We start from the raw sequence: 16,102 nt of genomic DNA on the forward strand, positions 1-16,102 counted from the left end.
CTCTTTATTATTTCTTGTGTTGAAAACTAGATTCTTTAACTTTGTTATGTTTTCTCTCATATTTTATTTTTGTCTTTTTACTCTACTTTATAGAAAAGTATAAAGACTTTATCTTCCAGCATATATTTTGAGTTCTTTAAATTTCTGCTTTCACAATTTTGATTCATAAGAGCTCTGATGTTTGTTCCCTGAATTTAAAAAAAAGCTACTTCTTGTTTCACACATGCAAAATTCTTCTTTTATCATCTGAAAATACTGATCATAGTTATTTTGATGTTTCCAGAGTCGCTGTTTAGTCTAAGCTTTATTTTTTGTTTCCATTTTGTTGTTTGGATCTTGATGTTCAAGTTAGAAGATTTCCCTGGATGTCTGATAATCCTATGATGTCATTAACTTAATTGGGAGTTGATAATGAAGGAATGGGGCTTGTTTACTATAACCTACACTCTAAGGTGTCCTGGAAAACCTTTGATGGCACAATCTCTTTCCTTCGGGCTCAGTCACATTCCCATTGAAATCACTTGAGTTCCCTGTGTAGAGGATGAAAGCATAAAGACACCATTCTTTGATCTCAGTTGTGTGTGTGTGTGTGGGGGGGGGGTGTCATTTCAGCATCTAGTACATATATGTTCAGATAATCTTGCCATTGTTAGTACAGTATCCCAACCCAGGCAGGCTTGATGTCCTTTAGCCCAGACACTCTCCATTTTACCCTCATTAGCAGACTAACCTTTAGTCTTCCTTTTGGGTAAGGAAGGGGGCAACCACCCGGCTCTGGAGAGTTGGGAAAGAGGTCTGTATTTCTCAATACTACTTAAGAAGTTTTCAACAATTCACCTTAGATCCATTCCATAGATACCAGGTGCTGCCAATTCCTAAGCTTTTGGGGAATTCTTTAGCATCTATTAGTTCTTGACTCTCCCCAGTAGCAACATTAAATTCAGTTTCTGGTATCCTAAGTCATCGATCACTCTACATCTTTCTTTCCAGCTTCCCCCACTGTTTTCACTGTAGTCCCCTTTCAGTGTTCCCTATCTTCATAACTTTATCACTTTTCAAATATTCCTTACTGTCATTTAATGGAGTTTAACAAGGGAAAAATTTAGACATATATGCTTAATCTGTCATCTTTACCTAGAAGTTCAAGTCCTCATCTTTTCCAAATCTTCCAAAATTAGTTAAGTTACAAGGAGAACAGCTAAGCACAGTGCAAGACCATGGGTAAACCAACTTGGAGCCCCTCACACCAGCTGCCTTTTCTGGGGTCAGTGAGAAGAGTTATGAATGATACAATCACTTTCCAAAGCCCCTCATTGAGTTCCAGCTTCTGTAGGCAAAGTCACTTTGCTCACCTGTGTAGGACATGGCACTGCTGTGCATAGCAGGGAGAAGCAAGGTCCCTGAGGAGGCTACAGAAACTCAGAGCTTTTATGCAAAGCCCAGAGCCAGCACTGAGACTTCCCAAGAGAAAGAAATCCAATGCACAGCACTAATTTCTAATCACGGAAAAAAAGAGAGTAGAATTCCTCACACTCCCAACTCACTAGTATAATAATGCTACTTTAATTTTTCTGACTTGAGACAAGAGGGACAGAATGTTCTAGCTTCCCCAGGCATACTGGAGCACAGAAGATAAGGCCAGCCACCCGCCATGTCTCTAAGCAGTAGTGTATGGGTACAGGATGGGAGGTGTAGGTGCTGGTTGTAGAGAACATAAAAAAATAGGAAGAAAAGTGTTCTGCTTTTTTCCTCTCATGCACTACCACTTTTAAACCATGTCAAGGACAAAATTCTCTCCCCACTACTGCAGACTTCTCCTGACACCCTAGCCCATGGTCCCTCTGTCCCAGGCATCCCGCCAGCAGCCCAGTTACCTGTGGATGATGTGGTACCTCTGAAGATACTCCAGAGCCAGTGCCAGCTCACAGATGTAGAGTTTCACAGTCCCCTCTGTGAAATGCACATTCTGCTGCAGATGGTAGCGCAGGTCACCTCCCAGGAGCAGGTCCACCACCATGAACATGTCCTCCTCGTCCTGGAAGGAGTACCTAGGAGCACAGAAGGACAGAGAAGATTAGGGGTGGAGGCACCTTCAGCACTCTCAAGACCAATGCCCCCATTTTACAGAAGAGCAAACTGAGGCTCAGAGAGAGGTACTGAGTTGCCTGAGTCATGGTGCTATGGGAGTAGAGGGGAAGGGGCAAAGGCTTCCAATCCTCAGGCTGCCTCCACATTTGTTGGGGTTTCCTCATTTCTTACATAACAAAGGCAAGCAGGAGTACCCAGCATTAGTTCCCAGGCTCTGGCAGACAGATGACAGTTTAACTACTACCGGACTCCAGCATGTTTCTTCATCCGTTTTTAGCAGGTGCTTTAATTAGATGGTGTCAGTGTTTGTAGGAGCTAGCCTCCAAAGACACACTCCCCTCCCAAACACTCCCTCCATTCCCTGCATATGCATGCTGCTCTCCATATGGAGCTTGTCTCTGCAACTCTTGAATGCAGTGGTGTTATGGGACATCCAAGTCTAGGCCTTAAGGGAACAGGCAGTTTCTAATTTTTACCTCTTGGAACCCAGCCAGATGCAAGCCACATGGAGAGGCCAAGAGAAGGAAAACCAGATCCCCAGCTGAGTTCCCAGTGACAGCCAGCACCACCGCCTGCCACGCGAGTGAGCTGCCTTGAGCATTTTGATATTTCATGGCAACCCCAGATATCACATGGAGCAGAAGAACACCCCAGCTGAGCCCAATTACCCTACAGAACATGAGATGATTAAATGGTGATGTTTTTACACCATTAAGTTTTAGGGTGGTATTTTGTTTTGTTTTTGAAACAGTAGAAAATTGATACAGTACCAAATTCATTTAACAAAATGCATTTGGGCTTTCTAAGGACTGAAGAGCCAACACATAGAATGTGAGATTGTTGTTAAACAATTGTAGTATAGCATCACATCACAAACTGTTGTCAAGTTCTTTGTAGATTCACGGGTATAATAATGGAATCATGTAATATAATCACAGAATTGCATAATGTAATCATGGAAGCTTAGACCTGTGTCTTAGATCCTCAGACATTAGACCGAATCAGCCAGGTCCTTCCCCTCACTTAACAGAACAGGAAACTGAGGCCCAGAGGGAAGAAGGGACTTGGTGAGTCAGTGTAAGTGTGGGGACAAGAACCCAAATCCCCTGACTCTCACTCGCTGCAGTGTCCTGATGACCATACACTGTGGGGATGTTGCTGTAATGCACCCACACTATGTTCCAGTATCCTGGGTGTGCAGCCCTGGGGAGGGAGCCTGGTGCATGATTTGGTCCCAGGACAGGCAACAGAACCACATGCTTACAGGACAGGGAATTCCAGGGTTGGAAGGACCTCAAATCCCCTCCAGCTCTCATTACAGAGACTGGGGTCCAGGAAAGAGGAGATGGCTGGACACAAGTCATATCCTCTTTGTGTATCTTACCCATTGTTTATAATTGTTCAGAATTAAGGCAAGGAAGGGGGCTGTTTATTGCATCCCCAGATCATGAATTTACCAGAGGCTTATGGAACACCTACTGTCTGATAGGCACTGGGCTACATGCTGGGGACACTGGGACAAAGAAACTGTCTTCGCCCTGGAGGCGTGCACAGTGCCCTGGGAGGGGCTGGGCTGACAGTCACTGACAGTGCACGGGCTGGCATTCTAGGAGTCTTTCCAGGGTGCAGGGGAGTGTGGGAAAGGAGGAGGCCAGTGCTCCAGCAGGTGAAGGTGGGTGGGAGAAATTGGGAAAGTCTTTACCCATGAGGGGTTTACTGGGTCAGGAACACACAGGCTGTGTGACTCACACAGAGAGAGAAACAGCATAACCCACGGCGGGAGGCTGGATCATGGCGCAGTACCCACAACCTGCACAAACAGCGGAGGGCCACCTTTGGGAGTCACCGTGGTGACATGGATGGGCAGGAGTGGAGTAAGATACAGTCCCTGCTCCTCATGGAATTAGAGACTGGAACAAACCTCACGGGATGGAATGAAGTGCCTTCTATCAGAGACTCACAGGAAGTGCTGCGAGGGTGGAGGGCACAGGGCTGAAGATGCCATCTTTCTCCCAGGCTGTTCTGTGCTAAAAGGCCCTTCCGCCTTTCTAGGCAGAGGCACCCGGAGTACCCAGGACGTTCCCAATATTCCTGTCACAGTTTCAAGGCACTATTTCCAGAAGTATCAGTGAGAATATTTTTGTTTGCCCAGAAAGTTTTTATTATTGTTGATATTATTAATTATTATTCTCACTCTCACTCTTGGCCTCCCGAAGTGCTGGGATTATAGGCATGAGCCACCATGCCCGGCCACCAGCTGGACTTTAGATCTGTTTCAGGGCCAGTATAACCTCATTCATGCTCCTCCCCCTCAACAAAGAGAGGAGCATGTAAGTGACACAGCCTCGCTGGGAAGCACAGGACTACCTTGTTTTACTGCACTTCACTTTCTTACAAATGGAAGGTTTGCGGCAACCCTGCCTCTAGTAAGTCTATCAGTGTCAATTTTCCAATAGCACGTGCTCAATTTGTATCTCTGTGTCACATTTTGGTAATTCTTGCAGTATTTCAAACATTATTATATCTGCTATAGTGATCTATGATAAATGGTCTTTGATGTTACTATTACAATTGTTTGGAAGCTCCGCAAATGGCATCCATATAGCACCCAAAGCTTCATGGATAAAGGTTGGATGTGTTCTCATGCTCCACTGACCAGTAGTTTCCCATCTCTCACTTTCTCCTTGGGCCTTTCTATTCCCTGAGGAATAACAATATTGAAATTAGGCCAGTTAATAACTCTACAAAGGCCTGTAAGTGTTCAAGTGAATGGAAGAATCGCACATCTCTCACTTTACAACAAATACTAGAAATAATTAAGCCTAATGAGAAAGACATACCAAATGCCAAGACAGGATGAAATCTAGACTCTTACACCGCAAAGTTAGCCAAGTTATAAATGCAAAGGAAATAAAAATTGCTACTCCAATGTACGCACGTAAGACATGAAAGCCAAACAGCCTTATTGCTGATATGGAGGAAATTTTAGTGGTCTAGATAGAAGATCAAATCAGCTACAACATTCCCTTAAGCCAAATCCTAACCCAGAGCAAGGCCTTAACTCTCTTCAGTTCTATGAAGGCTGAGAGAGGTGAGGGAGTTGCAGAAAAAAAGCTGGAAGCTAGCAAAGGTTGGTTCATGAGGTTTAAGAAAAGAAGCCATCTCCAGAACATAAAAGCACAAGGTGAAGCAGCAGGTGTTGATGGAGAAGCTGCAGAAAGTTACCCAGAAGATCTAGCTCAGATCATTGGTGAAGGTGAATACACCAAACAGGAGATTTTCAAAGTAGAAAAAATAGCAAATAGCTTTATAATGGAAGTAGATGTCATTTAGGACTTTCATAGCTGGAGAGGACAAGTCAATGCCCGGCTTCAAAGGTTCAAAGGACAGGCTCTCTTGTTAGGGAGGCTCTCTTGTTTTAGCAGCTGGTCACTTCAAGTGGAAGTCAATGCTCATTTATCATTTTGAAAATACCAGGGCCCTTAAGAATTATGCTAAATCTATTCTGCCTGTACTCTATACATGGAATAAAAAAACCCTAGATGACAGCACACCAGTTTACAGCAAAATTTACGAAATATTTTAAGCCCAATGTTGAGATCTACTTCTCAAAAAATATTCATTTCAAAATATTACCACTCTTAGTCACCCAAGAGCTCAGATGGAGATGTACAAGATTAATGTTGTTTTCATCATAAAACAACAACCGTCCTGCAGTTCATGGATGAAGGAGTAATTTTGATCTTTGAGGCTTATTAAGAAATACATTTTGTAAGACGATAACTGCCATAGATAGTGATTCCTTTGATGGATCCGGGCAAAGTAAATTGAAAATCTTCTGGAAAGGATTCGCCATTCTAGATGTCATTAAGAACATTCATGATTCATGAGAAAAGGTCAAAGTACTAACATTAACAGGAGTTTGGAAGAAGTGGATTCTAACCCTCATGGATGACTATGAGGGGTTCAAGACTTCAGTGGAGGAAGGAACTGCAGATGTGGTAAAAGTAGCAAAAGAACTAGAATCAGAAGTGGAACCTGAAAATGTAACTGAACTGCTGCCATCTCATGATAAAACGTTAACAGATGAGGAGTTGAGTTGTTTCTCCTAAGGATAAGGAAGAAACGAGCTTCTTGAGATGGAATCTGCTCCTGATGAAGGTGCTGTACACATTGTTAAAATGACACAAGAGGTTTAGAATATTACATAAGCTTAGTTGATAAAGCGGCTGTAGGATTTGAGAGGACTGACTCCACTTTTGAAAGAAGTTCTACTGTGGGCAAAATGCTGTCAAATAGCATCACTTGCTATAGAGAAATCTTTCATGAAGTGAAGAGTCCATCATCATGGAAAGCTTCATTGTTTTCTTATTTTAAGAAATTTTCACAGTGACCCCAACCTTCAGCAACCACCACCCTGATAAGTAAGCAGCCATCAACATTGAGGAAAGACCCTCCACCTGCAAAAAGACTGTGATTTGTTGAAAGAAGGCTCAGATGAGTGTCAGCATTGTAGCTATCAAGTATTTTAGATGAAAGTATGTACACTTTTTAGACATAATGCTGTTGCACACTGAATAGAGTACAATGTAGTATAGTATAAACATAACTTTTAAAGGCACTAGAAAACAAAAAAATGTCAATATACCTGTCTGGGGAGAGAACCTGCAGAGAGGGAAGCAGGGCTGGGAGCTAAATGCAGAAAGAGGCACTGCTGGAGGTACTGGCTCCCACCTAGTCAGAAGAAAGATCCATTCCTGAACTTCATATTTACATGGGCAATGACTGTTTTTATTTTTTTAAATTAAGCTACTTTACTTTGAATTTCTGTGACTTGGAACTGAGTTACAACTTTTCATGTATTTGCTACTGGATAGAAGAATATAGATGCCCCAAAAGAAACCACAGGAATCAAATATAATATGCCTACTACAGATGCACAATTTGTATTCTAATAGTTGATGGACTATTGAAACATTACATTAATAACCAGCGAGTTCTGTACTCTCAACTCACAGCTAAACTGTCAAAGGGCATCTCATTCAGTATTCCATCAGAACTCTTTGGAGGAGCAACATGAATTTTCAGAGGGAAACTTGCATACTGGAATGAATTCCAAAGAGGAAAATCAAAATGCTAAGAGAACAGTAATTTAAGCAATAATTCAGGTTGTGGCTTTTTCTTGCTGCAGATTCACATTCTTCTCCAGGCCACAGACCCTACATTCCCAGGGAAACTCAATATTGTTACTGGAGAAGACAGAATGACTTTTCATTTATCTCTCTGTAGTTTTGCACTATTCCACAGCTTTGTGACATTGTCCCTTTTGCTTCTTCTTGTATTAGAATTATAATTATATTCTCATAATAGTGCTGAACATTGTCATGGAAATGATGGAGATCACAAATAAGAAAGCTAAGCTCTATCACAGTAACTCTGACCTATGGAAAAATCTGGAAAATTAGGCTCTCCTTGCAAGAGCAAAGAAAATTGTGTGCTGTGAAGGCATAAATCCTGGCCTGGCTATTGCAAAAGAACTGCATAAAGAATGCGATTTTCCATGTTTTATTTTTTTTAAAATTATTAATTTCCTACTTTGTTCCAGAAAGGATTCAGGTGACTTGTAAAATGTATATAACATAATAGAATTAAAAATAAGACAAAGATCAAGTCACAAAATAAAAAAGGAATCCAATAAAATAGAATCAGGGAAAAATACCCCAATTTATGCCTCAAGATCCTGTATGCTTGCCTGAAATATGCCATCAATGTGTCCCAAATCTCCCCAGCACACAGAGCAAAAAGAGAAACATGATCAGCTACATGATTCAGAGCTGATGTGGAAAAAAACCAATTGTTTAGGAAAAGCAAGATTTTTGTCCTGGTACTGAAATCAGTGGGAAATTTCTTCCACTGGATTCTTATGAAGATGGTGTTCTGTAATGTGGTGAACCATGAGTCCACATAAAATAACTCTAAACACAGTAATAAGTGGAACAGGAATTTTCTGCATGATGTGCTTTAAGGTAGGCTGAAGGCATTAAAAATCCAATTTCATAGAAGCAATGCTACATGGGGCAAAGCAATGAGGCTGTGTGTCATGCTCACGGATGAACTTTCTTCATACCAGGATAAATTTAGAGCAGAGCACGAGGTGAATGTTCTTCAGGGACTACTTCACAAAGACAGGCTCGCACACACAGCAGCAAGTACTCAGTAGGCTTCTCCCACGCATTTGGTCCTTGCAAGAAGCCAAGGATTTAGTGGGAGAAGTCAGCACATGAGTGCTCACCTGGGCTTAAGATTTCATAAGGGAGCCCAGATTTTGCTGTCATGTTAGGACAAGTCCCTGGATGGACCCACGCTCTCACAATTCTACACATTCACCCACAATATTCCTTATTCCTAGTGCACCACTTCTGTCCTCTTGTCCATCACTCACGTCTCAGCATAGTGCAGGGTTCCCAAACCCAGAGCAGTTTTGCTCCCCTGGGGACACTGGACAATGTGTGGAGACAGTTTTGGTTGTCATAATTTGGAGGAGTGCTGCTGTCATCTAGTGAGTTGGAGCCAGGGATGCTGCTAAATATCCTACAATGCACAGGACGGCCTCCACCACAATCACCTACTGCAAAATGGCAACAGTGCTGAGGTTGAAAAACCCTGGTTAAGACTGATGCTCCCTCCTTTAAGAAGCCTTCCCTAACCCTGGGAACTGAGGCAGGTGACCCCCTAGTCCCTTATAATAATAACAGTTAACACTCATGTGGTACAAATTCTATGCCAGACACCATTCTTTTATTATTATTATTATTATTATTATTATACTTTAGGTTTTATGGTACATGTGCGCAATGTGCAGGTAAGTTACATATGTATACATGTGCCATGCTGGTGCGCTGCACCCACTAACTCGTCATCTAGCATTAGGTATATCTCCCAATGCTATCCCTCCCCCCTCCCCCCACCCCACAACAGTCCCTGAAGTGTGATGTTCCGCTTCCTGAGTCCATGTGTTCTCATTGTTCAAATCCCACCTATGAGTGAGAATATGCGGTCTTTGGTTTTTTGTTCTTGCGATAGTTTACTGAGAATGATGATTTCCAATTTCATCCATGTCCCTACAAAGGACATGAACTCATCATTTTTTATGGCTGCATAGTATTCCATGGTGTATATGTGCCACATTTTCTTAATCCAGTCTATCATTGTTGGACATTTGGGTTGGTTCCAAGTCTTTGCTATTGTGAATAATGCCGCAATAAACATACGTGTGCATGTGTCTTTATAGCAGCATGATTTATAGTCCTTTGGGTATATACCCAGTAATGGGATGGCTGGGTCAAATGGAATTTCTAGTTCTAGATCCCTGAGGAATCGCCACACTGACTTCCACAAGGGTTGAACTAGTTTACAGTCCCACTAACAGTGTAAAAGTGTTCCTATTTCTCCACATCCTCTCCAGCACCTGTTGTTTCCTGACTTTTTAATGATTGCCATTCTAACTGGTGTGAGATGGTATCTCATTGTGGTTTTGATTTGCATTTCTCTGATGGCCAGTGATGGTGAGCATTTTTTCATGTGTTTTTTGGCTGCATAAATGTCTTCTTTTGAGAAGTGTCTGTTCATGTCCTTTGCCCACTTTTTGATGGGGTTCTTTTTTTCCTGTAAATTTGTTGGAGTTAATTGTAGATTCTGGATATTAGCCCTTTGTCAGATGAGTAGGTTGCAAAAATTTTCTCCCATTTTGTAGGTTGCCTGTTCACTCTGATGGTAGTTTCTTTTGCTGTGCAGAAGCTCTTGAGTTTAATTAGATCCCATTTGTCAATTTTGGCTTTTGTTGCCATTGCTTTTGGTGTTTTAGACATGAAGTCCTTGCCCATGCCTATGTCCTGAATGGTAATGTCTAGGTTTTCTTCTAGGGTTTTTATGGTTTTAGGTCTAACATTTAAGTCTTTAATCCATCTTGAATTGATTTTTGTATAAGGTGTAAGGAAGGGATCCAGTTTCAGCTTTCTACATATGGCTAGCCAGTTTCCCCAGCACCATTTATTAAATAGGGAATCTTTTCCCCATTGCTTGTTTTTCTCAGGTTTGTCAAAGATCAGATAGTTGTAGATATGTGGCATTATTTCTGACGGCTCTGTTCTGTTCCATTGATCTATATCTCTGTTTTGGTACCAGTAGCATGCTGTTTTGGTTACTGTAGCCTTGTAGTGTAATTTGAAGTCAGGTAGTGTGATGCCTCCAGCTTTGTTCTTTTGGCTTAGGATTGACTTGGCGATGCGGGCTCTTTTTTGGTTCCATATGAACTTGAAAGTAGTTTTTTCCAATTCTGTGAAGAAAGTCCTTGGTAGCTTGATGGGGATGGCATTGAATCTGTAAATTACCTTGGGAAGGATGGCCATTTTCACGATATTGATTCTTCCTACCCGTGAGAATGGAATGTTCTTCCATTTGTTTGTATCCTCTTTTATTTCCTTGAGCAGTGGTTTGTAGTTCTCCTTGAAGAGGTCCTTCACATCCCTTGTAAGTTGGATTCCTAGGTATTTTATTCTCTTTGAAGCAATTGTGAATGGGAGTTCACTCATGATTTGGCTCTCTGTTTGTCTGTTATTGATGTATAAGAATGCTTGTGATTTTTGTACGTTGATTTTGTATCCTGAGACTTTGCTGAAGTTGCTTATCAGCTTAAGGAGATTTTGGGCTGAGACAATGGGGTTTTCTAAATATACAATCATGTCATCTGCAAACAGGGACAATTTGACTTCCTCTTTTCCTAATTGCATACCCTTTATTTCCTTCTCCTGCCTAATTGCCCTGGCCAGAACTTCCAACACTACACTGAATAGGAGTGGTGAGAGAGGGCATCCCTGTCTTGTGCCAGTTTTCAAAGGGAATGCTTCCAGTTTTTGCCCATTCAGTATGATATTGGCTGTGGGTTTGTCATAGATAGCTCTTATTATTTTGAGATACGTCCCATCAATACCGAATTTATTGAGAGTTTTTAGCATGGAGCGTTGTTGAATTTTGTCAAAGGCCTTTTCTGCAACTATTGAGACAATCATGTGGTTTTTGTCTTTGGTTCTGTTTATATGCTGGATTACATTTATTGATTTGCGTATATTGAACCAGCCTTGCATCCCAGGGATGAAGCCCACTTGATCATGGTGGACAAGCTTTTTGATGTGCTGCTGGATTCGGTTTGCCAGTATTTTATTGAGGATTTTTGCATCAATGTTCATCAAGGATATTGGTCTAAAATTCTCTTTTTTTGTTGTGTCTCTGCCAGGCTTTGGTATCAGGATGATGCTGGCCTCATAAAATGAGTTAGGGAGGATTCCCTCTTTTTCTATTGATTGGAATAGTTTCAGAAGGAATGGTACCAGTTCCTCCTTGTACCTCTGGTAGAATTCGGCTGTGAACCCATCTGGTCCTGGACTTTTTTTGGTTGGTAAGCTATTGATTATTGCCATAATTTCAGCTCCTGTTATTGGTCTATTCAGAGATTCAACTTCTTCCTGGTTTAGTCTTGGGAGGGTGTATGGGTTGAGGAATTTATCCATTTCTTCTAGATTTTCTAGTTTATTTGCGTAGAGGTGTTTGTAGTATTCTCTGATGGTAGTTTGTATTTCTGTGGGATCGGTGGTGATATCCCCTTTATCATTTTTTATTGCATCTATTTGATTCTTCTCTCTTTTTTTCTTTATTAATCTTGCTAGAGGTCTATCAATTTTGTTGATCCTTTCAAAAAACCAGCTCCTGGATTCATTGATTTTTTGAAGGTTTTTTTGTGTCTCTATTTCCTTCAGTTCTGCTCTGATTTTAGTTATTTCTTGTCTTCTGCTAGCTTTTGAATGTGTTTGCTCTTGCTTTTCTAGTTCTTTTACTTGTGATGTTAGGGTGTCAATTTTGGATCTTTCCTGCTTTCTCTTGTGGGCATTTAGCGCTATAAATTTCCCTCTACACACTGCTTTGAATGCATCCCAGAGATTATTCTAAGTGGCTTATTTTCTTATTTTTATTTTTATTTTTTGAGACTGAGGCTCCCTCTGTTGCCCAGGCTGGGGTGCAGTGGTGCGATCTTGGCTCACTGCAACCTCTGCCTCCTGGGTTCAAGTGATTATCCTGCCTCACCCACCCCAGTAGCTGGGATTACAGGCCCATGCCACCATGCCTGACTAGCCTTTATATTTTTAATAGTAACAAGGTTTCATCATGTTGGCCAGACTGGTCTTGAATTCCCGACCTCAAGTGATCTGCCTGCATCAGCTTCCCAAAGTGCTAGGATTACAGGTGTGAGCCACCGTGCCCGGCCTAAGTGCTTTATGTATATGCACTAATTTAATGCTCCCAACAATCCTTTGAGATAGGAGTTATTACAAACTGCCTTGGATAGCTCAAGACCTTGAGGTTCAGAGAGATTAAGTAACATGTCCAAGATGACAGCCAGGGAATGGCAGATCTGGGACTGAGCCAAGATAGTCCATGTCCAGAACCTAGACTCTGTGCTTGATGCCCTATAGCACTTTCCTTGCGGCCAAGTCACCATCATTCTTCTGGTCTCTTTTCCTCACCAGCCAGTGAACTCTGAGTGCAGGGACCTAGCTAATTTAGCACCATCCCTTGTATTTAGCACATAGCCAGGAGCATCCCACACACTGCAGAATGAATGGGTCACAAACACCCGAAGCACCCATATTCTGTGTGGCACACTGGGTCAGTCAATGACGTCTACACAAAAGTGGGGCATTGTACAGAAAAAAGACAGAGGGTAGAGGGTTGACGGGGAAGGAAGGGTGCTAGGCCCTGCTGTTTATGTCACTGCCTGCAGGAACCTCCTTTTTCTCTGGCCTCTTCTTGTCACAGAGACCAGGAACTCCCATTACCCTGAGTGACTCACCAGTCTCTCCCCATAGCTGTCTCCCTCCCTTGCAGGGTGCAGAAGTGACAGATCTGATGAGTGAGTCCAGAAGAAGCAGCCGTGCTCAGCAAAGCCCCCTTGGGCTCCCCCTCTGCTTCAGGACCTACTCATAGTGGGCTTACACTCCTGTCTGCTCTCTGCAACAGCCAGGGCCTGGCTGGTGGAGGGGGACTTGCAGGTGATCACCGTTTCCTGTGCCTCGGAGGTGATTCCATTTCAGAACTCAAGAGTTAGCAAGCCATTTTGGCTACCAATCTAAAGTGGGTTTCTCTGATTGACTGTTAGCATGAAGTGGATACTTCCACCTCCACCTGTCAGACTCCTGTCTCTCAATTAGTCCTAAAATCAAGAAGGGAGGAGGTGCTCTTCACAGACCCCCTGCTCATCCCTTAACACTTGTCCCAACTAACCATGGGACGTGGGCATTATCACCCTCAATTGCCCAATGGAGGAAACCAAGGCCAAGAGAGGTTGACTGGTCCAAGGTCACTAGGTCAGTTTTCTTGGAAAGCATGTCATGTACTCAATCATCAGCCTTGGAGGCTGCTTACAAACTAAAGGTCAGCCATGCTAATAACACATGAAATACACGTGAACACATATGAGGGAGGTAGTGCCTGTTGCTGCGGGAAATCTGGAGTTGGAACAGCTTGGTCCAGCTCCTCCTCTTACCTGATGAGTGACTGACTCTCCATCTCACCTTGCCCAGGGCCTGTCAAACAGTGGAACATCCACAAACCTTGTGCAGTTGTTAAAGTTAGGGGAGGGCTGGAAAGGGAAAGGAAGAGTCTGGAGGAAACCCTAAACCTTTCTTAGTCTCCAGGCAGCACAATGCCACTTGAACTATTTGAAACAGCCACCTTTCCCCACTTCTTCTTCCTGAGGCAAAAGTCACTGGGTGCCCAGAGATGACTCTGTGGGATTCAGAAAATCTCTGCAGCCAGGACAAGCCACATGTCTACAACACTCATCTCCTGTGTTTTTACTGTGTGGCATCTGCAGGGGCAATGAACTGAGCATCTCCTCAGGCCACTATCCATTCCATCTGACCTCCGAGGGGAGCAGATGGAGGGGAGGTCTCACTCACTATGCTCACCTCCAGCGATTCTTAAAAATGTAACAGCCAGCAAGAGAGGAGCTAAGAATAGCCTCATAGGCTACAGAAATCCAACAATGGAGCGCTGGGCTTTCTGACAGCTCATATTGTACAAGGAAAAAAGAGCTTATCAAGCCTGACTTCTGCCTGATACATGTCTTTAATAACATTCACAATGGTAAGCTTATTATTTTTTTTTTATAGACAAGATCTTGCTGTGTTGCCCAGGCTGGTCTTGGACTCCTGTCCTCAAGCAATCCTCTTGACTTGGCCTCCCAAAGTGCTGGGATTACAGGTGTGAGCCACTGTGTTCAGCCAGCCCAACCCCCTACCCCCACCCCCACCGCTTTTTTTTTTTTTAATTTGACTTGAGGCACAAGAGTCTTGAAGCCACTCAAACATGATGACTCTCATTGTTCTTCACACTGGACTGATTCTCCTATCTCCTTCCCAGGAAGCCGAAGGAAGCTGGTTAGCTTCCAATTGCCTCCCGTAGACCAAGGCGACAAGATGAGAACCTCTCAAAGCCATCCAGCACCTCCAGGCAGAGGCAGTTTGGGGCAGGAGCAATCGTGCGATGAGGCGAAGGCAGGCTTCAGGTCCACGGTGCCCCCATCCCACTGGAGGGGCTTTGCAGACTGTAAAGTGCTATCTATCTGTATAAATGCAGAACATTGCTCTTGTGGCTTCATGGTTTTATTTATTTCAATCTATATCCTTCATGCTTCTAAAGAATTTGCAGTGTCTGACAAAGGACAGGTAAGACTGATAGAGGAGATAGTGGGAAAAATGTACAAGGAAGGAGAGGCACACATACTGTTCACGGGGACAGACAGTGAGCCTGAAACAGTAGCTCCAGCTCCCTTAGCAGTGGAAAGAAAGCAAAGGGCAATGTAGAATGACCAACACAGCTCTCACCACTTGATTAAATAAGATGAAGCCAAACTGCTCTTCTTGGGCCAAATTCCAAAAGACATTTATAACTTGCATTCTCTTACAAGGGGCATTGAATGAAAGAATGGGAAAGGATAAATGATAACCCACATATGCTAAGTGCTTCCTATGTACTAGCCATGGTCCTAAGTGCCTTTTTTTTAATACCATTGACCGAGGCTCCTTGCTCTATGTGAGCTCTTTACATTGGAGATCTCACTTAATCTTCCAACACTTTGGTGTAGGCATTATTATGGCTATTTTAGAGGTGACAGAACTGACGTTCAGAGAAGCTGAGTAACTTGCCTAGAATCGCACTCAGCTTTGCTCCAAACCCCTCCCTCTGAAATCCTTTTGCCAACCACATCTTCAAAGCCCTTTTGTACTCTCTCAAAGACCCTTCCCTTCAAGTACACAGTGCATACCCGTCTGAATCTACAGTGATGCACTTCTCATCATTCAGAATACATGCAGCATCTATTGAACATAATCAACCTGTTCCTAAAAACCAGTCATTCTGTTTGAAGACACTAAGAATGTATTTCCCATTATTTAAGTGGGAAAAATTACAATGCATCACTCTTCAACCCAAATTTCTCAACCAATTTCTTAAAATACAGTGTAAACACAACAAAATAGATAGGAGATCCATCTGCTAATATGTCAAGTGTTTCCATTCCATCCTCATGATCAAACACTAAATATAGTTAATGATGTTTTAGTTTTGGGTTTTTGCAGTAACATGGTCTTGTTTACCCTCAGCAGTGTCTAAGACCCACATCCCTGTGGCAATACTTAATGTGATTTTTCGAACTGACTACACTTGGTTCTGACATTTCACTAGTTGTATTTGAAATGTAACTTGAGACTTGACCTGATATCATTGTTAAAAATGTTATATTGAGTTTCAAGGCTGTAAATATAATTGTTTTCAATGTAAACAATAGCTGAAAAAGTATTGATAGATACACACAGGGTTGAGCCATGTGAAATTGCCAATGCTTACCGTTTTGACTAAGGAATAACAATTTCATATGGTTCAACCTAATACAGTCCATGCA

The 16,102-nt window shown here is 42.5% G+C and overlaps 1 protein-coding gene across 5 annotated transcripts in view; it reads right to left on the minus strand.

Moving 5' to 3' along the window:
• STK32B (serine/threonine kinase 32B) overlaps positions 1-16,102 on the minus strand; it is a 443,733-nt gene that overhangs the window by 155,127 nt on the left and 272,504 nt on the right. For all 5 annotated transcript variants that reach the window (XM_054484777.2, XM_054484778.2, XM_063663496.1 and 2 more), the window contains exon 4: positions 1,875-2,048. In XM_054484777.2, the coding sequence (XP_054340752.1) occupies positions 1,875-2,048 (174 nt within the window). The remainder of the gene's footprint in view (positions 1-1,874; positions 2,049-16,102) is intronic.

Source organism: Pongo pygmaeus, chromosome 3, assembly GCF_028885625.2.
Source record: "Pongo pygmaeus isolate AG05252 chromosome 3, NHGRI_mPonPyg2-v2.0_pri, whole genome shotgun sequence".
NCBI classification, from domain to species: Eukaryota; Metazoa; Chordata; class Mammalia; order Primates; family Hominidae; genus Pongo; species Pongo pygmaeus.